This window comes from Acinonyx jubatus, chromosome C1 (genome assembly GCF_027475565.1).
Source record: "Acinonyx jubatus isolate Ajub_Pintada_27869175 chromosome C1, VMU_Ajub_asm_v1.0, whole genome shotgun sequence".
Taxonomy (NCBI): Eukaryota; Metazoa; Chordata; class Mammalia; order Carnivora; family Felidae; genus Acinonyx; species Acinonyx jubatus.
The window spans coordinates 61,513,321-61,538,712 of NC_069381.1; the positions used below are offsets into that span (position 1 = coordinate 61,513,321).

Sequence of the window (25,392 nt, forward strand, 5' to 3'; positions counted from 1 at the left end):
CGGAACGAAGAGGCAGTTTGGGCCTTTCCGGCCACCACCCGCTACAATATGGCTTCCCCCAGGGAAAGGCGAGACCTAACGTCAAAGTATAGACTCTAAATCCTTCCTCACATGGATCGTAACGCAGAGTTCAAGAGATGGAAGGCACAGGGTCTGAGCAAAGCAGACCTCAGCCGAAAGGGCAGTGTGGATGAGGATGTGGTAGAACTTGTGCAGCTCCTGAATGGGCGAGAACAGTACTTCACCACGAGTTCCTGCGCTGGGCGCATCATCCTCCTAGATGGGGTGAGGCCGTTTTTTGTCCTTTCAGTGCCCACTCTGTGGTGTGCAACACCAGAGTCCTGTGCCCACCTGAACAACACCCCAGTCCGAACACTCCAGTCCAGCCTGTGTTTGTCCTTCTGATGGGTAGTCTCGGCTTCTTTATGAAACTTACAGGTTGAATTAAACCAGTGCTTCTAACACGTTAATGTGTCTATTAATCATTGGGAGCTTTTTAGAATACAGATTCTGATTCAGTAATTCTTGGGTTGGGTTGATATTATGCATTTCTAACAAGGCCCCAAGGGATGAGGAAACTGGTGGCCTGGGAATGATCTTGAGTTGCAAAGGTTAGAGAATTTGATTCTGAATATTAGGGGGAATTTAAAGACTTTTCCAGCTGGGCGAGGCTCCTTTTCTCTTCAATCGCCCTATCAAATCATTGTTAACTACTTTATAGAACGTCTCCAGGGTTAAGGAGTTTACTGCCTCCTGGTGGCCAAATCCCTTATTACAGCTCTGGGAATTTTTACGTTAAGCCGAGTACAATAGAATATTTGGTATGGTGTAGTCTGAGATAGTGGTCAAGCCCACAGGCTTTGGAGTGATAACTGCTTAGATTTAAAACCAGTCATGGGACTTATTGGCTATGTGACTTTAGGAAGATTACCTAAACTCAGCCCCTCCCTCCCTGTTCCATGAACTGAGAATAATAGAGTATTTGCTTCATAGGGATTCTGTGTAAAATAAATAGGATAATTTGAAATGTTTAGTTAGCATCATGTCTGTCCCATGTTAAGTGCACCGTAAAAGTTAGCTCCCTGTTAATTTTAGCGTTAGGACTAAATTCAGAGCACGAAAGACAGCACATTCATAAGCTCATTCTTTAGATCCTCATTCACTGATAATTTGCTGATCTCCCAGGTTAGGAGGGCCTGTATATTTTTATATCGCCTCCATTGCCTCCTGAACAGTGGCACTCTAGCTGGGCTTACTCTCTTCCACCATTTCTACTACACTGTTTTACCTAAATTTCTGCAGTGTTTTTCTAACAGGTCACTGATCTACTACCTTAGACCCCAAACTACGTTACGTACTGTTAACAGATTTACTTTCCTAAAGACAACTCTGTGTATGTCACTCATCTATGCTAAAATCTTTTATTACACATTTTTCACCATCAGAAAATCCGAACCTCTACCCTAGTATACCTTTCAACCCTTCTGCTGCTCCCTTATTTTCTGCTACTTCTCTTCATGTTTATCTATTTACTAAAACTGAACTGTCCTTTCTCAGATTTACCAGCCTTTGCCTTTTTCATGTTTGTTTTTCCTGAAATGTTTTCCCCCATCTCTGTGTGTTTGAGATGTGATTCCAAAAACTCCCCTCTCCCATCTGAACACAAGCATACACACCCACTTGTAAGTAATGACTGCTTCTCCTGAACTGCCTTAGGACTTTTTCAGAACCTCTTTTCATTCTATGTAGATTATTTATTTTCACTTAGTCTTATTTCAGGAAGGAATTGCATTGAATTACAGAAAAGCAGTAGAGGAAGAAAAATAAAAAGTGGGGAAATGGAGGTGAAGGGAGTATAGATAAGATGAAGCTAGAAATGGCATTAGTTACCAAACATGCCCCCATATTCTATAAATTTTCTAGAGGTGGGCCACACATTTAACTCTTAAGATTAACAGCAGCCAGCATAAGATCAGATACATGTCACTCAATGAAAGCAAACCAGTTATTCAGGACAAGCAGAGCTTTTCCGCTTTTCAAGCCAGATAGCCAAGTCTCCTGTGTACCCATTGTAAAAATAGTTACTTTGTAGAAGTATAGTGATTTACAAGTACTTGTGGTTTACTGCATTCTCTTTCCAAGAGGGTAGGATCTGTTTATACCCAAAGAATCTAATGAAGTTTAAAAACAAACATTCCCCAGTTAATAAACAAACAAACAAAAAAATCTGATGTTTAGGTATTTGCCTTCTTTAAACTTTGACCTTGCAGTCCTAGCTCTGCCCTTTGGGACTACATATAAAGTCTAATCCACATATTACAAATATATGCCTCTAGAGGCTAGAGACATAAGGGTATGAACAGCTGAGGTGTCAGTAAAAAGTAGTAAGGCCTGTGTGGGATTGGTACAGTGCTTTCTTAACAAAAGGAGTTCAAGTTGTTTTTTTGTTATTTGTTTTTTTAATATTGTACAAGTCAAATAAAACAGCTAGACTAGAGTACAACTCAGGGCTGCTAGTGTACAACCTCTTAGAATAATCCCTTTTCTCCTGACAAAATCATGACCATATTTCATAAAATATTAAGTTTTTATGATAAACAATTTATTTTCTTTCTATCTCAGCTAATTTGGTTTCATTTTTTGTTTTGGGTTAACTTTACCCAAAGCCTATTGAATTGTTCTCAGTAATACTTAAAATTACCACTTGGCATTATTCACCTAAGAAAGCTTAGAATTATGCTATGCATTGTATTTGTTATTTTTATAAATATGATAGAATTATGTTTATTATTTTTTATTTTAGAATATAAATGGTTTTGAGGTTCAAAAGCAAAACTGTTGCTGGCTACTGGTTACACACAAACCTTGTGTAAAAGATGATGTGGTAAGTTTTTATATATAAATTTATAAATAAACTTTTAAAATTTATTTATTTATTTACAGAGAGAACAAACAAGCAGGGGAGAAGGGCAGAGGGAGAGAGAGAGAATCGCAGGCAGGCTCCACACTTAGCGTTGAGTCTGACCTGGGGCTTGAGCCCACGGCCCTGGGATCATGACCTGAGCCGAAATCAAGGGTCTGATGCTCAACCAACCGAGCTATCCAGGCGCCCCTAGAAATAAACTTTTAATTCACAGTCACATCAAATAAAGAACATAGAACACTAGAGGTAGATTTATGTACACAGTCATAATGACTGAAGATGAGAGAGCCCGAAGAGAATTCATTACAGTGGCTTTTTGATTTGTAGAGATAAAAGTATGTATGCATGTGTGTGTGTATATATATATATACACACACACACACACATATACGTATATATACACATATACATACATATGCATTACTTGTATATACATATATATACATATACATATATGTATGCATTATTCATATACATGTATATAATTATGTATGCATTCCTCTTGGACATAGAGAGTTTATGGATATTGGACACATAGATCAAAAATACAGGAATATCAGTTCTACCATTTGATGACTTTGTAACATGGAACAAATTATAGGAGAAAAGAGCTGAGTGAAAGGGATTAACACTATCTGTATATTACCAGCATACTGATATAAATAAATTATACATTACTGGAGTGCCTGGATGGCTCTGTTGATTGAGCATCTGACTTCAGCTCAGGTCATGATCGTGCAGTTCATGCATTTGAGCCCCATGTCATGCTCTGTGCTGACAGCTCAGAGCCTAGAACCTGCTTCAGATTCTGTGTCTCCCTTAATCAGTTTTTGGAGATGGAGGACCAAAAAAGCAGAGTAAAAAGTTATTGCAGAAAAAGGTTGCTGGATGAGTCTGAATGTTTCTGGGAAAAACTGAAGTTGCATATGATAAAGGGTCACCAGAGAACAGAATCATATTTTTGTGTCCTATTGCTAACATTTTTCATTTATTTAGATTGTAGCTCTGAAGAAAGCAAATGGTGATGCCATTTTGAAATTTGAACCACTTATTCTTCATGTGCAGTGTCGACAGTTACAGGATGCACAGATTCTGGTAAATTTTTATGATTATACTTGAATTAATAGGTATGTGGGTAGATTTAATTTTAAAATTTAAATCTACCAAAAAAAAAACAATGCAATGTTAGTTTAATTAACTAGTTTTTAAATTTAATTATAGATTTGGGGTTATATATGTTTCTTCAGTTCATGTAGAGCTAAATAATCAGAGTTTATCTGATTAGCCAGATTATCGGAATTTAAACAATTTCTTTTCTTACAGCATTCAGTGGCAATAGATTCTGGTTTCAGGAACTCTGGCATAACTGTGGGAAAGAGAGGAAAGACTATGTTGGTAAGATAACTTTTGGCAAAAAGCAATTCTTTGGGCACAAAGTGACTCAGATTATAGAATAACCTCATTAGATTCTAGCCTTTAGTCTCTCCTTACTCAAATCTTCTTGCCATGCCCTTGCCCAGAAAGCTTCAGTACCTTACTCTTTGCTATAGAGCAGAGTCCAGAGTTCTTAGATTTGCATCTGAGATCCTATACTATCTTCCTCTATTTATTTTCAACCAGATTCTCTGTGCCCTCCTCACCATAGTCAAGGCTCAATTTAATAAGTACTATGATATAGTGGAAAGACTCATAGGCAGAGGGTCTATAAAGAGGGTCTACATGGGTATTGGTGGCACCACAGCTGTTCTGTATTAGCTTAGGCAAGCTCCTTAATCCCTTAGGATCTGAATTTTCTTAGCCATATTATGGGTCCAGCAAACTACTGCCCTGGGACCAAGTCCAGTCCACAGGAGGTCAGATCCCACTACTCCCACTTGATAAGTTTTTGTCTCAAGTTGCTTTTGTGTTACAGTGGTAAAACTGAGTAGTAATGACAGATATTTTATGGCCACAAAGTCAGAAATATATACTATCTATCCTTTTATAGAAAAAGTTTACCAACCCCGGACTAGATGATCTTTAAAGACCTTTCTATGCCCCCAGCCTCTCTGAGTCCTTTTCCTGGCCAAGCCAACTCCTAGCGATTTTGCCCTGTTTCCTGTAGCATTTACTATTTGTAATGGCATGCATTCTTTGCTTTTGAACTATTTCAGGTTTTCCTCCATTCTAGCTCCCTAGGCTTTCCTATTTTTCTATTTTAACAAATTGCCCATTCTCCAAATAGAGATGGCGTACAAAAGAAGACATTTATAAAAAAAAGCATGACTAAATAGAAAGTCAGAGTCCACAGTACTGGTTTGTGTCCCACCCTGTCTCCTTCCCCTACACTGCATCTGGTAGCCCAAGCAAGAACAGAGTTGTTCTTTCACTTTCCTTTCCTTTGTCTTCCATATTCAATTAATTACAAGTCCTATCACATCCACGTCTAATTTCTTACACCCGACCCCACCTGTTCAAGCCCCTTGTTACTGCCCCTACATAAGTCCTCATGGTCCCACACCTCAGTCTCCTGACTGGTCTTCCTGCTATCCATCTTCTCCGTCAGTCACCCTGAGCCATTACTATCGGAATCCCCCTTTTTAAAAAGTCAGGGTCTCTATATATTTCACCTGTTATTCAAGGCTTTACCCAAACTGTTTTCCATCGATCTTCTTTATGCTCATCTTCTGCTAGCATATTTCTGTTCCAGCCAGATAGAAGACTATCTGTTGTTTCCCAAATGTATCATGCTCTTTCATGTCTCCATGACTATAGATAAGTCGTTTTCTTGCTGGAATACCCCTTGCCTCCATTGTTATGTGTGGTGAAATTGCATTTATCCTTCAAAATCCCAACTCAAATGCTACCTTTCCCATGAAGCCGAGGCCTCAGACTCAATTAGTTGCTCCTCTTCTATATTTCCTTAGCATCGTGTGTATGGGTATATGTACACGCATGGGCATATTGCACACATACGTGCATGTGTCTCTCCTGTCATAGCACATGAAACATCGTAGATGCTCTTTTGTAAAAGTCTATTGAGAGAATTTTTATTTCTCATAATAGTTTTTGCTGCTGTTCTTAACCTATTTCCATTGTTTGGATTTACTTGGCACATGCTGACTATTTCATCAACAGGTTTGCTAAGATTGGCAACCCTCAAGCCTGGAAAAAGCAGCCACTTTGTGAGATAGGACAGGCTTGGTTTTTTCTTATAACCACACTCTGCTCAAGCAGCACTAAGAGGCTCTTCCGCATCCAATCCATTTTGATTTTCCCTTGAAGCTGCTGTTGAGATTTCATTAATTTCTTTTCTTTAAATAGGGCATTAAGTCTTACTAAGCTTTAGTGAGACTGAAACTGTTAAAGTGATTGGATTCTTGGATATTATCTGCTTTTCTGAAAAACAATGTGTAGAATGACTTTCTTCAGAAATAACTTTATGTGTTGGGAAAATCTATTTAATCTCCTTTCATTCAATTGTGTTTAGCTAAAGTATATTAAAGCATAAACTTAAATCCTGTAATGGAACCCAACTATCTTTAAACACTGCCCTGACTGGGACTTTTCTTTAGTTATCTTCAGTGTCTCTAGTACATAAATCATTGTATCTAAATTGTTTGTCCTTGTAGGCTATCCGGAGCACACATGGCTTAGAAGTTCCATTAAGCCATAAAGGAAAACTGATGGTGACTGAGGAATATATCGACTTCCTGTTAAAGATAGCAAATCAAAAAATGGAGGAAAACAAGAAGAGAATTGAAAGGTATATTAATTGTATAGTTCCATGTTACTCTTATATATCTAGGTCATCTTTGAAAACATTGATACATACCATCTTCAGTTTATACTCCCAGCTACTTTTCTATTTGTAGCCTTATCACAGATAATAAAAAAAATGATCAAAGTAATAGATGAGAGTAGCCCAGACTGTAATGGATACTAAATAGAGCATAAAGGGGAGGCTCCATGGAGGGCAGTGGGACATGACTGCCAGCAACATGCATAAAGGTGAGAAGCATAATCACTCAGGTAAGAGAGCCCAACAGTGACAGGGACCATAACTGATCAACTTGAAGGCAGCCAGGGAAGAGGTACACACTGCCCCCTGGATGTGTTCTACTGGAGATTACCTACAATCTCCTTTTGAGGAAAGCAATCTGGTTAATTTTAGTCTGATAAATATTTTACATATTTGGCTGGTTCTTAGGGATTAAATCTAGAATTGCCATAATTGTTCCAGTGGGAAGGATTATGGCTATCAATTCACATCATTATACTTTTCTTCTTCTTAAACTTTACCTCCTGGTAAGTAAAACTCTTACATTACTTTCTTCTCAACTTTTTCCTAAAAACCGAGTTTTTGACATAAAGCAGTGACTATGATGCTGCTTTTCTTATATGAAGGTAATGCCACTGAACTACCATCAGCAAGATGTATACTTCTGAGTTATTCAAGGAGTGATGGTCAACTTCTTGTCGTTTGGAATTTCCTTTTTCTCTTCTCCTTGGTTACCTCACAACCGGTCAATCCTTGCCCAAGTAATTCTTAAGTCATTCTTCTCTCCCCATCTGTACTGTCACTTTCCTTATTCAAGACCATTGCAATATAGCCTTGTTAGCTGGTCTCATAGTAGCATGCTTCTAATGTGTCTCTCTGCTAAGCCATTCTCTGTTATCACCCTCAGAATCCTGACTGCAGGGGCACTTGTGTGGCTTAGTCAGTTAAGTGTCTGACTTCTGCTCAAGTCATGATGTCATGGTTCGTGTGTTACAGCCCCACATCAGTCTCTGCACTGACACCTCAGAGCCTGCTTGGGATTCTCTCTTCCCCTCTCCCCTTATTCTCCCTCTTTCTCTCTCTTTCTCTCAAAATAAATAAATTTTTTAAAAAGTTAAAAGAATCCTGACTAAAATGCAAAGGAATCTTATTGTTCAACTTGCCTGTGTAACATTCTTTAATACCTACAGTTTCCTTCTCACCCCCTTTGGAGAAGCTAAGGCTACAGGTGCCAATGGTAGCAGTGTAGGACGGTGGAAAGAGAGAGAATTTGGACCCAGAGGCAGAGCTGAGTTTGATTCCAGGTTCTACCACAATTAACTCAACTCGCTTGGCTTAATTTTTCTTGTGTCTAACTTGGGAGAAATACTTGTCTTAAAAAACAGTTTTAGTATACATTAAATAGCATATGTAAAATGACCAGCCCTATCCATGTCATGTCATGGATTCTCAGGATAGAGTAGTGCTTTTCTTTCTTCACGGACACATATAGAAAATAAACCTACAATCACATCACTACCACCATCCAGGCTTTCTCAACCAGAGCTCCTCATTTGAACCATAGAATTCACAAAATTATTCAAGTGACTGTTTCTCATTTCTCTCAACAATGGTATACATCTTCCATCCTAGATACGTTGGAGAGAACTTAAGTCATTATGTACAGTGGATGTCTTAGGGCATTAGAGCTTAATTTTCTGGTGTAACCCTGGTTGAAAAAAGCAGAGGGGTTACCTGGCTTTGAGCAAACATTCTAAATGAAGTGATAATTTCAAGTAAGTACTGAAGAGCACCCAGCCACTTGAGCAGACTACAGAGTTTGAACTACATGCAGGTACTCATTGGTACCATTCCAAAAGTTTACTACTTTTCTTAGATCGTATTCCAGTGAGACTCTTTGCTAAAACATAGGAAGTAACAAATCAGTTTCTCTGTTTCCTTACTTGAATTTCAACAAGATTATAAATATAGCCCAAGAGCAACTAACTATACACCTGGTGAAGTTAATTGAGCCACGTTCACCAACTATAAAATCAAATTATACTTTAAATCCATTGACTCGGAAATATGTTTTGAGATTATAGTGTGCATGCTGCTATCAAGAGAGCCATGCTCATCATATGAAATCAGTGAAAAATTACAGAAGGGTAAAAAGTGTCTCAAGATACTGATTAGAAGATTACATGTGAATTCAGAAAGGGGGAACAAATTAGAGAGTTCCTGTGGGAACAGCTGTACATCCAACCAAAGGCAGAGAAAAGTCACCCTTCTGATGTTGAAAAGTGAAAAAATAATAAACACTGGAGGTGATAAGTCATGCAATCAGATAGAGTACTAAAATTGGTTTGTCGTAGGACCAAAGTTTCACAATTCAAATGACTATAGTAGAATTTTTATAAGTCAAATCCTAATGAGTAACATTTCAGCAATAAGAAATGATCTAGAAATGCGAAAATTAAAGTTAACAGGTAAAATGTTCTTAATATAAAAAAGGTCTTGTTTGTGTAAAACAGTTCCCTAGCCCACTTCTTAGTGGAAAGAGTAAGATACATTCATACATAATGGTTTCTAGGCAAAAAATACCAAGTTTGGAGATCTATTTACTGCTAATTACAAGAGGAAGGCTATCTTTGGATCTATTAATAAGAGATCAAGACTGACTTGGGTCAGATGAAACCACATTTGGCTATGAGTACAATGAAGTTAGTCGTGTTCTTCTCTTCACCAACTGTGTAGTAAGAAAATGCTAAATATAGAGTAAAAGGGCTGAGTACATTGGCATATAATACTGTTGATAAAGCAAATTGGAGAGAAAAAGTAAATGAATCTATATACGATGGTTGGTTGTTTTTTTTTTTTAACTTTTCTTTTTTATGGTAAAATATATGTACATAAAATTGACCATTTAAACTGTACATTTCGATGGCATTAAGTACATTCACATTGTTACTCAGCCACTACCATCAACACTATCCATCTTCAGAACCTTTTCATCATCCTAAACGGAAACTCTGTACCCATTAAACAATAAATCCCCATTCCCTAGAATCCCAGCCCCTAGTAACCACTATTCTATTTTCTATTACTATGAATTTGACTCTTCTAGGTACCTCACATAAGTGGAATCATACAATATCTGTCTTTTTATGTCTGGCTTATTTCACTTAGTATACTGTCTTCAGAGTGTATCCATGTTGTAGCAGGTATCACAATTTCATTTCTTTTTAAGGCTAAGTAATATTCCAATATATTTATATACCACATTTTATATATCCATTCATTCATCAGTGGATGTTTGGGATTTTTCTGCCTTTAAGCTATTGCGAATAATGCTGCTATCAACATATTTGTACAAATATCCAAGTCCCGACTTTCAGTTCTTTTGGGTATAGACCCAGAAGTAGAAGTGGGATCATATGGTAGTTCCAGGTTTAATTTTTTGAAGAATTGCTATGCCGTTTTCCACCGGAGTTGCACTGTCTTATATTCCCACCAGCAATGCACAAGGGTTCCTTTCCTTGCCAACACTTGTTGTCTGTGTGTGTGTGTGTGTGTGTGTGTGTGTGTGTGTGTGTTTAATAATGTCCATCCTGATAGGTGTGAGGTGATGTCTGTGTGGTTTTGATTTGCATTACCCTGATGTTAGTGACATTGAGCATGTCTTCATATACCTATTGGCAAGAAATTCTCTTATATCACTTTGCTCCTTTCCTTCCTGTTTGTGGTGCTCCTTCTCAGCTTCCTTCTGGATTTCCCTTATTAATCTACCTGGTGGTTAAGTATTACTATTCTCTAACACACTGCCGTTGGCCCATTGCTTCAGCTACTTCCCCATGTAAATGGTAGGTCTTCCAAATTTCTCCCAAGTCCCGAGCCTATATATACAATAAGCTTTTGAACATATCTAACTAGAATACTCACTCTATCAGCCTTTCTTTATTATCTTTCTTATCCTAGTCTCAACCCCATAGCCATTGCCTTCGTTCACATTCGTTTACCAGCATTATTTACCATTTACCAGTTATTATTTACCAATATTATTTACCAGTATTTATTTACTATCATTTATCAGTATTATTACCACTCAGGGCAAAACAGAAATGTGAACTGTGTTGAATTACCATTATTTACTTATACGTATGTCCTTTTTTTCCACTACAATGTGGTCACATTGGAAATAGGACTGACTTCTCCCTGTCACCAACCCCCCCCCCCACGCACACACACGTGTGCGCACTTTAAATACTCTTATCCTAAAACCTTACATAGTGTCCAGCTCATAGTGGAAAACCATACATGTGTATTGAATTAATAACAGACAATAAAAGAACTTAAAAGTTAACACATTAAGTGTTCCCCAAAGGCAAAGACCATTTTTTATTTTCTGAATATCTGGCATGAGAATAGTGGTTAATAAATATTTGCTAAATTCATTAACTGACTTTTTCCATCAACAGTGCTACTTACAAGGCTTCAGAGCCTTAGATGATTATTCTGGAAGATGTGTAGGATGGCTTACAGATAGGGCGAGCAGGTGTAGGCTCTTGCTACAGAGTCCTGGTGAGAAGTTAATAGGACCCTAAATAGCAAGATGAATGGGAGCGATAGTGCAGAGTGTAAACTGAACATGGAGACAGACTAGAAATGGGGGTAGAGAGAAGGAAGAGGCAAGGATAACAGAGGTCTTAGACTCCCTACTGTTGCTAGTCTTATTTTTAAAATGGAATTAAAGCAAGTAAATAACTTGCACGTTTCCCTAGGTACTTCAGTCAAAAGAAGTAAATAATATAAAGTGAACACACACACTTTATTTTTGCATAGTTCCCCCTGGATATTCCCTCCCCTCCTTTTTTTCCTTTCCCATACCTAGTCCACTTCTGTCCATTCTTACTATTCAGCCCTGGCATTGGGTTTTTTCTCCAAGGAGCGTTCCATGATCTCACTCAAAGCAGAGTACTGCCAGTGTGCCCCAACTTTGTCCTGTCTTTTTTCATGGCATGCTGAATGTGTCTTACCAGTTCTGCAGTCCCTTAAACCCTGAGCTCCCTGAGGGCACAACTGGGTCTCTTACTTCTCTTCCCAGCACCTGGCACAGGCAATGTTCACATGCCTGTTTTTTAAATAAAAATGCTTGAGTTTAATCCAGTTAAAATCTAAATACATTTTTATGAAAATAGCCACCTTTGTTATTTGTGAATAATGGAAGCCTAAAAGGTATGAAATTGTGTCCAGCTTTCATTAATTTTATGTTCCTATTTAAGAAATCAGAGAAATATCAGCACTTTATTGCAAGTGGTCCTCTAACTGACCTGAAAAACAAGAATTCATTTTCCCAGGGCTGGTCTGAAAAATTCTGTCATGAAGAGAACTAAGTACAAGTTGCCCTGTGGCATGACAGTCTTGACTGCAGAAGTAGAGAAACTGAAGACAATTTGATTTTCTTAGGGGGTAGGGAAGACTGTTGCCTGTGCATACATTTCCTTTTATATCCTGAGCTCTTTTTGTTGCCTGTGAGAGCTGAGAAAATTGCACTTTGAGAATTGGGCTGTAGAATGCTGTGTAAAGGGGCATCATACGAGGGCAGAGCATGTAATTGCAAAACAAATTTCTGACTTATCGAGAGAGATAGTTTCCCAAAGAACTTTTTAAAAATTGTCTTAAAAAAGGAAAAGGAAAAAGTATTTGAAATATTTATTCTTGGCTTTCAGCACAAAGGGCCTTTGTTCCATTTCACCAGTTGTTTTTTGGTACCCCACGGATGTGGCTTTGAATTCTGAGGTTCTTTAATGGAAGATTAAAGTAAGGCACCTGTTCCTCTTTACTTTTTTTTAATGTAATTGACAAGATATTTTACACAAGCTATTAATTCTCTGTGATCATAAAAGAGCAATTTAATCTTACCTTTGATTTTCTAGGAATGAAGTATAATCCACAAAAAAAAAAAAACAAAAAACAAAAAAAAACACTTGGTTACCTGAGTCTAAAGTTCAGAGTTGGGTGGGAAATGGTAGAAAATGAACTTGCACATCATGGATAGCCTCTTATGATCAAATAAGGGTGATTCACACCATTTTGTGGTATGAATTTTTGGATTTATGTTTTATATAAAATGAATCATTCTACAGGGTCATTTTATTAAGCTATTCTAAATAGACAGTGTGGAAGATGAGAAGAAAACAAGTCATTGAAGTCACCCAAGATGATGGTAAGACCTGGAGAGAAAGATCATGCCAAGTATAGAAGTTTTCATGAATGTAAGGGACTGAACAAAATACCGGTAGATTGGCGTGAGGGGCAGATGAAGGAGTTTCGTCTGGTGAAGTGTTGGTGAGCCAGCTGAATTCTGACCTCACCTCAACTCTGTGTTAGGTAGGATATGGAAAGAATAAGCATCTCCATTTGAGAGGAATGCAGAGCAGATGGTGTCTTTGTGGGGGGACCAGATTTCAGTTAAGTAAGGATATAAGGGGTACATTAAATTAAAAGACTGTTACCATGGAACAGGACAGGGTCTAAAAAATTATACATCAGTTACTATTTTTCAAAGCCTTTTGCTGTACCTCCTACTATACTGTTTTTCCTTGTACTATACCTCCGTCTTTGAGACTGATTTATTAATTGAAGAAATATCTATTGAGTACCTATTACTTGCCAATCATGGTGTTGGGTATCAAGGTATACAGTGGTAAGTACATAGTACTTGAAATACGGACAGGATATGTAGCATTCATGTTAGGTATGTATTAGAATTATGTGGAATGTTTGGAAACAGGTGAATACATCTTGGGTATTTTAGGGCAGTTTAGAGCCTTTGCAAGTAGAATTTAACTTGTTCGTTGAATTTAAGATAGAAGAAAATTGGTCCAAATAGCCATCTATTGTATAGGTCTCAAAATTCCCTGTCACAGTTTGCTGTTATAATAGAATGTAAAGCGTGATGAGATCCCCACAATGGCAAGGGAATTCTGAGCTTCCAGATTACTCTAATTTGGGACCTACTATAACACATCCTTATTCACCTTTTTGTTCAGCATTTATTATTTGTTCACTTATTTGGCATATTTTTCCCAAGTGTGTCAGCATCGCACTACATTTTAAGAATATTAACAGAAAACAAGATAGATGGGGTCGTTGATCTCATAGAGTTTATATTCTGTAAAAATAGTCATATTGAGAATTTACTTTGTGCCAGGCACTGTGCTAGGTACTTACATATATAACCTGTAACCTCCTGACAACTTAGCTTGGTACGAGATAATACCCACTTTTATAAATGAGGAAATCGAAACTCAGTAAAGTTGGAATTAGCCTGGCTTAGCTTTCCCAGTGGAACACATCTGAAGCACATGCAACACACCATGCCACCTCTCTGCCTTTCCATATATGCGGAAGTCTACTGTGTGAGGCAGAGCATTGTATTAGGTGCTAACACGGAAGAAGAAAAGACATGAAGAAAAATTTTCAGGGAGCTGACAGTTTGTTGTACCACAAAGTTAACACTAACATGGAAGTAGGAAAATGAGGAAAGGAAAAGAATAATTTATATTTAAAAAATTAAGATAGCTAATAAGCAGATGAAAAACAAACAAACAAACAAACAAAAATAATGGGACATTGTTGTCACCTATCAAAGTAAAGTATGTTTTTTAATGGTAATATTCAATATTTGAGTGAAGTGGTCTGTCAAGTATTGCTATTAGAAGCATATTTGGGGGGGGGGTGCCTGGTGGCTCAGTTGGTTAAGTGTCCAATGTCAGCTCAGGTCATAATCTTGCAGTCCTGTGAGTTCAAGCCTCTTGTCGGGCTCTGTGCTGGCAGCTTGGAGCCTGGAGCCTGCTTCAGATTCTGTGTCTCCCTCTCTCTCTCTGCCCCTCCCCAGCTCGCACTCTGTCTCTCTCTCTCAAAAATAAACATTAGAAAACATTTAAAAAGAAAAAAGAAGCATATTTTTTTGAACACCCATTCTGGAAAACAAGTAGTATTTATCAAGAGCTTTACCGTTTATACCCTTTAACCAGGTAATTATATTTCTAGGGGTCTGCCTTAAATAAACAGCTAGAAACTCAGGTCACGTTATTTTTGAAAATGTTTGTCACACTGTTGTTTGTATTAGGGAAAGTTTGAAAATTAATTAAGGCCAATCTAGATGACATAATGTTATACTATCATTAAAAAATGTTATTCTGTAGTTTATTTGATGATATAGAAAAGTTTTTCAATAAATATATAACAGAAAATGTAAAATTTTATATATAAAAATTCTGTAAAATACAGTAGATATATGGGTGCATGCATAAGTACATTAATTCAGAATATATTAATAAACTGGAAAGAATTAAAATATTGACGTTATTTCTAGGTAGTTATATAGAGGTAATCTGTATTTGTAACCTCATATATTTGCCAAATTTTCGAAAATGAGATTTTATTACATTTGTGATTTTTTATAAAGGAAAATAGTATCTGTTCTGTTTTTACCTTCTTTGTTTGACTCCTACACGTGGAATAGAATTTGAGGTAGAATACCAGTTGTCAAGAGGTGATTCCAACCAATTTTTAGGAGTGTTCTTAAAAAACTGAAAACACATTTCCTAATTAAATGATCATACCAAAAAGCAAGAAGCATATTATTTCCCTAACTCATTTTATATTTTAAGGTTAATACAAAACATAAAATTTACATAACTTATAAGTTCTAGATGTATTTCATTCATGCTATTTCAGAACATAGATATAACAATAGTATTTATTTCTTTATAGGTTTTACAACTGCCTACAACATGCTTTGGAAAAAGAAACTATTACTAACTCACATCCCAAAGAGAAAATCAAAGACAAAAATAATTCATCATATACTCATAAGAAAAAAAGAAACCCAGAAGCATGTGGCAAATGTATTGAAGAAAATGATAAAGAACTTGAAAATGATGATGATCCAGGAATCAGTGTTACTATCTTCCCTGAAGATTACTAAGATTGGGTCTTGGTAGTGTAATGTTTCTAATAGATATTCCAAAGCTGCTCTTTATAAGAGTATTTTAGTTTCCTGAGCATATGAGCCACTCAGAAAAGCAAGATTTATTCTTTCTCTGTATTTTAGAGAAATCCCTAACTTTTAAAAATAGCTGTGTATAATATTTGCTTATTAAATACCATCTGTTTTAGTCACATAGAGATTTCCTTGCAAAAATAAAATTGACTGGGGCACCTGGTTGGCTCAGGCAGAGGAGCATAGGATTCTCCATTGTGGGGTCATGGGTCTGAGCCCCACGTTGGGCATAGAGATTACTTAAAAATAAAATCTTTTAAAAAACAAAGCAAAATTGACTTTTTAAATGACTTTTTTTTTTTTAAGTTTCAATTTCTACTTCTGCAAAACACAACTATAATACTCTTTCAGTTGAAGAACCTTAACATTAGGAATACTTGAGTAAAAGTCATCTCCACATTTTACTTCTTTTTAACTTTGAAATCTCAGCTTTTAAAGGGGGATAAGTCTGCTTCTTGTTGCCATGGAGTCCAGTAACAAGTTCTTCCCTTTCTTTTGACCTTGTGGAGAAAAGAACTGATAGGCTTTTTGTTCAGGACAAAATACCTGAACCCTGTTTCTCATTATTTCTCACAACCCAGAGCTTGCCACTGACACACGGTCTCTGTGACACAGGTGGGACCTAGTTTTCCACTAAACCTGGTCAGAAATGATAACTTAAGACATAGGAATCTTTGTAGAATCTTTATATACTATTTTGGAGAATTTCAAGGAATCGGAAACCTTGGGTTTGAGTTTTGACTGCTGCAAGGAGGTCCTTGAGCAAATCACTGAATTCCCAGGGCCTTCTCTTTCCTCTTCTGCATAATAGCAGTTCTGACACCTGCTGTATTTACACCACAGGAGTGCTGACAGCATCATGTTAAATAAAAATGAGAAAGTTATTAATAGACTTCTGCATATATGTTACCATTTACTTTCCATTTATTTTCATTATAAAATGAAGATCCTTCATACCATATTTTCAGAAAGTATCAAATTGTAAATTTTATATTTAAAGAGAAATTACTAGTTAGTCATAGGACTAAGGATAAAATTAACCAGAATATCAAGAAAAAAATTATACAATGTAGTAAACATTGTGATTTTGCCATTTCTTAGTATTTTTATAATTTAAGTTTTCATGTAAATATGTTTAGATTTGCATCTCAGATGCTTACCTTCTGAGATCTGATTTTGTACTTGTATTTTTAAAATAGGTAGACTTCATAAACATCTATTATCCTCTAAGTAAATGCATCATGGATAATGGCCAAGGAGCTTTAAAGTTATTGAGAGATTTTTTCTTTGACCTTCATAATAAGATACCATTATTTACTTTTCCTAATTTCTTTTAGCATCCCTACAACATTTAGGAAGTCTTCCAACACAATCTTCTCTTTCATTGTTCCAGAAAGAAGCTCCTTGGAGTCCTCAATCTCCTTGCCATCCTGCAGCATTTGGTGCTGTTAATTATTCTTTAAAAAAATTTTTTTTTCTACATTTATTTATTTTTGAGGGAATGAGACAAAGCACTAGCAGGGGAGGTGCAGAGAGATGAAGGAGACAAAGAATCTGAAACAGGCTCCAGGCTCTGAGCAAGAGTTCAGCACAGAGCCTGATGCGGGGCTCGAACCCACGAGCCATGAGATCATCACCTGAGCCAAAGCTGGACACTCAACCGACCGAGCCACCCAGGTGCCCCAATGCTGCTGTTAATCATTCTTGCATCCATGGGCATCCCGAACACTTTCTTCTTAATCGTTTTCCTGATTAGGGTGAATCCTTCTCAGTTCTTTTTTTCTAAAACCCTTCAACAGTTTTCAATATTCACTGCACCTTAGAATCATCTTCAGAACTTTGGAAAACTACAGAAAGGATCTGAGACTCTCCAGGGAGGGACAGTAAGCATGTGTACTTTTTTTTAAGCTACCAAATTGTTCTCTAATTGTAAACCAAAGGGCAATAATGTGTAGGCATTCCTTATTTCTGCCTTTGCCTTTCTTCCGTTTCTCTCTTCACCCCAGCCATCTCATACATTCCAGCAGCTCTGACCTCAGACAATGACTCCTAACTCCTGCCCTCATCTGTCTGCTAAGCCCCAGCTAACTGCTGGGCTTCTCCCGTATAGCTGTTACTTTCTAAGTTTTCTCTCCTTACAAGGTTTCCTGGTTCTTTGGCTAGAGAGAGCAGGCTTTTACTGGGATTTTATTTATTTATTTTTTTCTGAGCCCATTGGCATTTCTGGGCTCTGGCTTTTCCAGTTCCCAGTCTGGGATATGTGGGGTAAGAAGAAAACCCAGAGCACTTACCACTGTGTTGTTCTTTAGGTCCCGAGATCCCTAGCTGGTCCACCTTCCCCTCTTCACCTTTCAGTCTTCTTATATTTGTTTTCTACACATGTCCAGAGTTTTTAGTTGCACTTAGCAGGAAGAAAATATATCTACTCCATCTTCCAGAATCAAAGTCTAATATATATTTTTTTTAATTATTGGTAATGTCACATTGTTGGGGGATTGTTGACACCTTTGGAATCTAATAGCCACAGTTTCCTTTATTTAGTGTTGTGCCCCATCTCCCAGCTTGTATGCTTTGCTGCTCTTGCTTTAGGCTTCTGGAGCCTATCCACTCTAAAATAAAGAAAAAGGCTGGAGTCTGTTTCCAATCCACCTCCCACCCTGCTGCCACATATACACCCACTGTGTCATAGCCAATAATGACAAGTGCAGAGCTTCCAAAGGTAACTCTGTTGCCCAGAAATGGGATAAACTTGGACATGCATAAGCTCCCAGCAGCATCGGGCTGAGGCTGGGACTTCACCTGAATCCTATCATGTTTTTTCCATTTCCTTACCCGTTTCTCCTGGGAGAGCCTGCTTAATAAATCACTTGCACTAGCATGGTGTCTTCTGCGAGAACCTAACCTAAAACAGGTACTGTGATTACTTTGGATCTATTTTTTAAAGGGATAGCATACATTTATTATAAAGAGTTGATGTTTTACTATGTTAGAAATTATATCATTGGTAGTGATTAAAATTTACCACGTAAACATAATGCAAATAAACTTATGATGTTAAGTGTGTAATTTTATTTTTTTTAAATGTTTATTTATTTTTGACACAGAGAGAGAGACAGAGCATGAGTGGGGGAGAGGCAGAGAGAGAGGGAGACACAGAATCCGAAGCAGGTTCCAGGCTCCATGCTGCCAGCACAGAGCCCGACGCGGGGCTCAAACTCACAGACCATGAGATCATGACCTGAGCCGAAGTCGGACACTCAACCTACTGAGCCACCCAGGCGCCCTAAGTGTGTGATTTTAAACATATTTTGGGGGAGTATCTGACCAACAGTTTTTGAGAATCACTTTTTTTTTTTTTTTTTTTTAAAGTAGGCTTCATACCAGCACAGAGACCAATGCGAGGCTTGAACTCACGACCCTGAGATCAAGACCTGGACGCCTAACCAACTGAGCCACCCAGGTACTCAGTGTAATACATACTATTGTAAGAATTTAGAGGCAGGAATAATTGATTCTACGTGTGGGAGTACTAGAAATACAATTCAAGAGGGTATCATTTCATTTATGTCTTAGAGGTCAAGAAACAAGTTCACTTAACTGAAAAAAAGTCCAAGAAAAACTCTTGCCAGACAGAAAGAATGCGTAATGTAATTAAGGCACTGAAGAGCATGATATATTCAGTGATGGTGAATATTCCGGAAAAGCTGAAATGCGATATACGGTATGAAGTCAAGTTGGTTAAAGCCCAGTTGCAAAGGGCTTTACAATCCACCAGGGACATAGACCAGTGTTGCCTAAACATAACTATGCATCAGAAACTCCCAGGCTAGCAGTGTCTGGGGGAGTGCTTTTCAGAACATGGACTCCCAGACTTCACTTGTCTTTCAAGCCAGAATCATCAGTCTGGAGTCTAAGAATCCATTTTTTATAGAGATTTTGTTTTTATGTTTATTTATTTACTTTTGAGAGAGACAGTGTGAGTGGGAGAGGGGCAGAGAGAGAGGGAGAGACACAGAACTCAAAGCAGGCTCCAGGCTCCGAGCTGTCAGCACAGAGTCCAATGCAGGGCTCAAGCTCACAAACTGTGAGATCATGACCTGAGCCGAAATCACACGCTTAACTGATTGAGCCACCCAGGTGCCCCTAGGAATCCATTTTTTGAACACATGCAAGGGATCATGATAAAATCAGCCCACCACTTTTAGAATTCACTGATAACAGACTTTATCCTGAAGGCACTGGAGAGAAATTAAAGACTTTTTAATGAAAGAAAGTAGCATGGTCAGATGTTGCCATGTACCTATGCCACAGATTTTGTGTACACACATTATAGGAAGGTAAGCAGAGGTTCTGATAGATTAATTAATGAAGTCACTATCCTTATCCTTGTGTCTAAAGCAGCTGCTAGGAGGAATGACAATATGTATAGCTGTGTCATTTGAACTCTGTTCAACTCCAGGCACTCCTTAAAGGTATACAGAGCACATTCTTCCATACTAACATATACAGCAGTCTTGCCAAAAAGAAATTGGGGCAGGAAAGAAATCTTATAGTCTCAGAATGTCTGCAACATTTCTTCTAATTTAATGAATAAAATGTGGAAATGCCTGGCAGCAGGTGGATGAAAAGAGAAGAGAAACAATTTAAAAATAAGCCCTAAATACATATAGAAGTGGGGGGGGGAGGGGGGAGGAACCGGAGGGAGGGGTGTCCTGTGATGGAATAACTATGAGTTCTGTTGTGTAAAAATATCTCTAAAGATCTCATAATCCATTGGCTTTCATAATCCCTCAACACATTTAAACTGAGCCCATAGGGATTTATGGATCCAAAAATTTTATAAAGTGAGTATATGCATAAGAATCAGGAAGAGAGGGGCTGCCTCCTAATCCCTTTATCTAAGGTAACAGAATTATCCTGTTCCTCTTAGATTAGCAGAGAAGAGAATACAGATGCTGGCCATAAGCCCAAAAAGACATTGAACCCCACTTGCTTCTCAGCATAGTACATTATTTTATATTCAATTCACATGCCTGATCAAGAATATTAATAACTATAGCAAGGCAATTAGTAATAATTTAATATGCAAGATAACCTACTGAGAATTACCTTGTGGTTTCTTTTCATTGTTGTTCCAACAGTAGGGGATCTTTTCCCTTCCCCCAGGATGAGGCAGTCATTTATTCCTAAAGCCTGGATTCCTCATTTCTCCACATCATCTACAAACTAAATGCTTTTTTGCTCTAACACAGAAAAAAAAAATCTGTTAGCTTTACTGAGAAATAGGAAAGAAAATTTAAAAACGTTCTTTTGTTTTTGAAATTCTAGGGCAGAGGTCATAAACTAGTGGTGGAGGTATATACAAACACCTGTTTTGGCCTACACAGATTACTTTTTTCCTAATTGAGCCTATATTTTAAAATATGATGAACTGTTGTTTTGTTTTTTTTTTAAAGTACATCTCTAGTTTTTCTTTAAAAATTGGAAGATCTGACTAAACTGGGCCAGAGACAACACTTAGTCAAATACTGGTATCCACAAGGCTTTTCCACTTACCACAGCTGCAGCGCCTCCTGCAGGCTCTCTGACTCACCGGCTGCAATCTTTCCCACTTCAGGGCTTGTCCGGGGGCATCAGCATTGGCAACTCCTGGTTAGAACTTCAGGGAGAATTAAACTATATAATGATGTTAGTTATGATATTACACAATAAATAAGAGCTCAGAGTAGGACTGGCTACACAATTTGCAGAGGACAGTGCAAAACGAAATGCCACAGGGGCGCCCCTGTTGAAAAATGTTCAAGAATTACAAGATGGCAACAACGCGATACTTGTAAGTATGGGGTCCTGTGCAGCTGCACAGGTTATACACCCATGAAGCTGGCCCTGGATTGGAGGCGTGGTGCTTCTAGAGTTGAAGAGCCTAATGTGTGTCAGGATGTTTGGCCCTCCTCCCCCCTTTCTGAACGGGGCAGAGTGCTACAGACTCTGTGATGTTCCTGGTCAATGTGCCTGCTTTCACATAACACCTCTGAGGGGGCAGCGCCATGGGCAGCTGCTTAGGAGCCTACAGGGACTGAATACTCATCACTGACGTTTTGAAAGGTAAGGCAAAGGTCTCGTGGCTAAACTTAGACCAAGTAAAATGAAACGGTTTTGAGCCACCTGATTGCAAAGGCAAAGGCGGTGATGAGCACCTTGTTTTGAAAACAAAGGTCTTCCCAATTTTGACAGGAGTTGTCGAAGCTCATGGGTGAAGTGTTAAAGAACCTTGAAAAATGGCTGCCTTCCTCCTTCGGTGGGTTGACCTTGAACTGCTTTAATTTTGTTGGGGGAGGGGAGTAAAACTTAACTGCCATATGAAGTGTATAATAAGGAATATCTTTTGGTTAGAATTTTTGGTCTTTAAAAATGGGATTTGACCTTCATTCAAAGTGGGCTTTGACGCTCAAGCCTCTCTTTTCCCTACTCTACTATGCTGCTCTCAACATGCAGATGTCTCTTAATGCAAAGGAATTGTAATACCCATAAATGCTTATGTTCTTAAACTCAACAGTTTAATGTACTGGATTTTTATGCATTCAGTTCTTGCTAAGAATTTCTCAGCACTTTTTCTTTCTGTCTTTAAAATGGTTCTGTTTAAACTCTAATTTTAACTCACGGCACATGTATTTATTTAAATTATTATTTTTAATGAATTTAATAAATTTTATTTCTTTGGAGAAGTTTTAGGTTTACAGAAAAATCAAGAAGAAAGTACAGAGAGTTCTTATACACTTCCCTCATCCTATGCCCCCCGCCCCACCCACTTCAGTTTCCCCTGTTTTTAACCTCTTACATTAGTGTTGTGCTTTTGTCATAACTGATGTGCCAATATCAATGCAGTGATATTAACTAAAGTCCATAGTTTACTCCTCTTCTCGTCTCTATTCTCTTTTGAAACTATTAGCCATCTACTGGGCCTAATTTATCTATCTATTCTCCTTATCTTTCATCCCCCCCCTTCCCCTCCATCTCTTTATCTTTATGCAGTTTATTCTTTCTCATGTACTCAGGTTATCTTTCAGCAAACTCATTCTTGTTTCTACTGTGTCTAATCTGTCTAGCTGGCCTACTGAGTTTTAAATTTCAAAGACTATATTTTATTTCTAGAAGTTCTGTCTGGTTCATTTTTTTTTCTCTAAATATAATTTATTGTCAAGTTGGCTAAGATACAGTGTATACAGTGTGCTCTTGGCTTCGGGAGTTGATTCCTATGGTTCATCGCATACATACAATACCCAGTGCTCATCCCAACAAGTGCCCTCCTCAATGTCCATCACCCATTTCCCCCTCCCCCTCCCCTCCCATCAACCCCCAATTTGTTTTCTGTATTTAAGAGTCTCTTATGGTTTGCCTCCCTCTCTGTTTGAAACTATGTTTTCCCCCATCCCTCCCTCCATGGTCTTTTGTTAAGTTTCTCAAATTCCACATATGCGTGAAAACGTATGATACCTGTGTTTCTCTGACTGACTTATTTCATTTAGCATAATACCCATGTTGTTGCAAATGGCAAGATTTCATTCCTTCTCATTGCCAAGTAGTATTCCATTGTGTATATAAACCACATCTTCTTTATCCATTCATCAGTCAGTGGACATTTGGACTCTTTCCATAATTTGGCTTTTGTGGATAGCGCTGCTATAAACATTGGGGTACATGTGCCCCTATGAATCAGCACTCCTGTATCCTTTGGATAAATTCCTACTGGTGCTATTGCTGGGTTGTAGGGTAATTATATTTTTAATTTTTTTCAGGAACCTCTACACTGTTTTCCAGAGAAGCTGTACCAGTTTGCATTGCCACCAACAGTGCAAGAGGGTTCCCATTTCTTGCCAACATCTGTTGTTTCCTGAGCTGTTAATTTTAGCCACTCTGACTGATGTGAGATGGTATCTGAATGTGGTTTTGATTTGTATTTCCCTGATGATGAGCAATGTTGAACATCTTTTCATGTGTCTGTTGGCCATCTGGATGTCTTCTTTGGAAAAATGTCTATCATGTCTTCTGCCATTTCTTCACTGGATTATTTGTTTTTTAGGTGTTTAGTTTGGTAAGCTCTTTATAGATTTTGGATACTAACCCTTTATGGTTTGGTTCATTTTCAAGTCAGTGACAGGTTATAGAAAGTTTCCAGAAATTTATTTCCCTTTCCATATACCCTTTTCCAGATATTTCTGTCAAATTTACTAACACAAACTTTTCACATGCCTATATATCATAGAAGTGACCTACTTTCTTTAGCTATACCAATAATAATTTAAAAACTCCTTCTTCGAAATATAAATCTTGAAGAGGAAAGTGAAATCTTTCTCAATGACCAAATTGTTTACTTGCCATTCATACATGTATACAACAATTGCACAATAGTTATTTAACAAATATTTATGGAGTGCCTAACTATGTGTCAGTCACATAGAAACAAGACAAAGCCCCTACCTCCACAAGGCTTTCCATCTTGTAGCATTATTAAATACTGTATTGTGTACACCATCACATAGTTGCCTAGACCTTCTGTGCTCTTTACTACTCATCAATCAAATCCCATTCAAATGTTGCCTCTTCTCAGAAGCTTTCTGGATAGCCCATTTCAGAATTAACTACCTCCATTTGTTTTCCCATAGCACCCTCCCATTATTATATTTCCATAGCACTTTGTTTGTATCTTTATAATCATACAAATCAAGGAGTAGCTTGATATTTGTTAATTCACACATATACGTCCACCAACACCATCCTATTAAACTTTGACAACTTGAAGGAGAAAGGTATATTTCTATCATTTTTGTATCTCTGATTCCTTGCACATTGTTGGTTTCTAACAAGTACTCTCTAAACTATTTCAGTTTATAGACACATTATATGTGTGAGAGTTCAGAGCATTATCTAATTTATTACTTTATAGACAAATCACAAATTCCTGGTCAAATCCTACTATTCATTACTTGGAAGAATCTTTATATGATTGATAAAATCAAGGGATAGGTGAAAAACTAAGCTTCGAAGACACTGTGCATAGTATCATGCTTTATGTCTGATGAGGTATCCACATTTCCAGATTCAGCATTCCAAGATACACCTTGTGACCAAAGGTTATAGATCCTGTTCTTATAGAAAGCCTTTTGAAATCTTTTTATTGTGAAGTGATTTCCCCCATATTGACTACTCCATTTCCCTCTGTCTTTTTATATATATCGGTATATACATATATGCCCATAAATATAACTATTTTTTCTGAACCATGTGAGAGGAAGTTGAAGATACCATGCTTCATTATCCTTAAATACTTCGATGCATATTTTCTAAGAATGAAGACAGTCTCATATAATCTCAATAAAAATATAAAAACCTAATTATATAATCCACCAATCCTATCAAATTTCATCAGTTGTCTCAATGATATGCTTTTTAATCATTTGTTTTTCTGATCCAAGACCCAGTTTAGGAACTTAACGTAAATTGCATTGTCTCTTGGGGCGCCTGGGTGGCTTGGTCGGTTAAGCGTCTGACTTTGGCTCAGGTCGTGAGTCGGTCCGTGAGTTTGAGCCCCGCGTCAGGCTCTGTTCTGACAGCTCAGAGCCTGGAGCCTGTTTCAGATTCTGTGTCTCCCTCTCTCTCTGC

At 37.7% G+C, this 25,392-nt stretch overlaps 1 protein-coding gene across 4 annotated transcripts; it reads left to right on the forward strand.

Annotated features, from left to right (window-relative positions):
• The first annotated feature begins 46 nt into the window (after positions 1–46).
• Positions 47–25,392, forward strand: TYW3 (tRNA-yW synthesizing protein 3 homolog). 4 transcript variants are annotated; one of them, XM_015068689.3, is made up of 7 exons: positions 47–285; positions 2,804–2,884; positions 3,920–4,018; positions 4,247–4,318; positions 6,535–6,668; positions 12,392–12,482; positions 15,444–15,557. In XM_015068689.3, exons 1-6 carry the CDS (start codon positions 112–114, stop codon positions 12,468–12,470), a joined length of 639 nt encoding a protein of 212 aa, XP_014924175.1. In that variant the 5' UTR covers positions 47–111; the 3' UTR covers positions 12,471–12,482; positions 15,444–15,557. The 4 variants fall into 4 exon arrangements, with proteins under 4 accessions (XP_014924175.1, XP_053070219.1, XP_014924174.1 ...); XM_053214244.1 differs by lacking the exons at positions 12,392–12,482; positions 15,444–15,557 and adding an exon at positions 23,529–25,380; XM_015068688.3 differs by lacking the exon at positions 12,392–12,482 and having other exon boundaries at positions 15,444–16,006.

What these genes read in the sequence shown, in the direction of transcription:
- TYW3 (XM_053214244.1), top strand. Translation starts at nt 112, where the DNA reads ATGGATCGTAACGCAGAGTTCAAGAGATGGAAGGCACAGGGTCTGAGC. An exon ending in GCATCATCCTCCTAGATGGG is followed by an intron (nt 286 to 2,803) that starts GTGAGGCCGTTT and finishes TTTTTATTTTAG; the next exon opens with AATATAAATGGTTTTGAGGT. An exon ending in CTTGTGTAAAAGATGATGTG is followed by an intron (nt 2,885 to 3,919) that starts GTAAGTTTTTAT and finishes TCATTTATTTAG; the next exon opens with ATTGTAGCTCTGAAGAAAGC.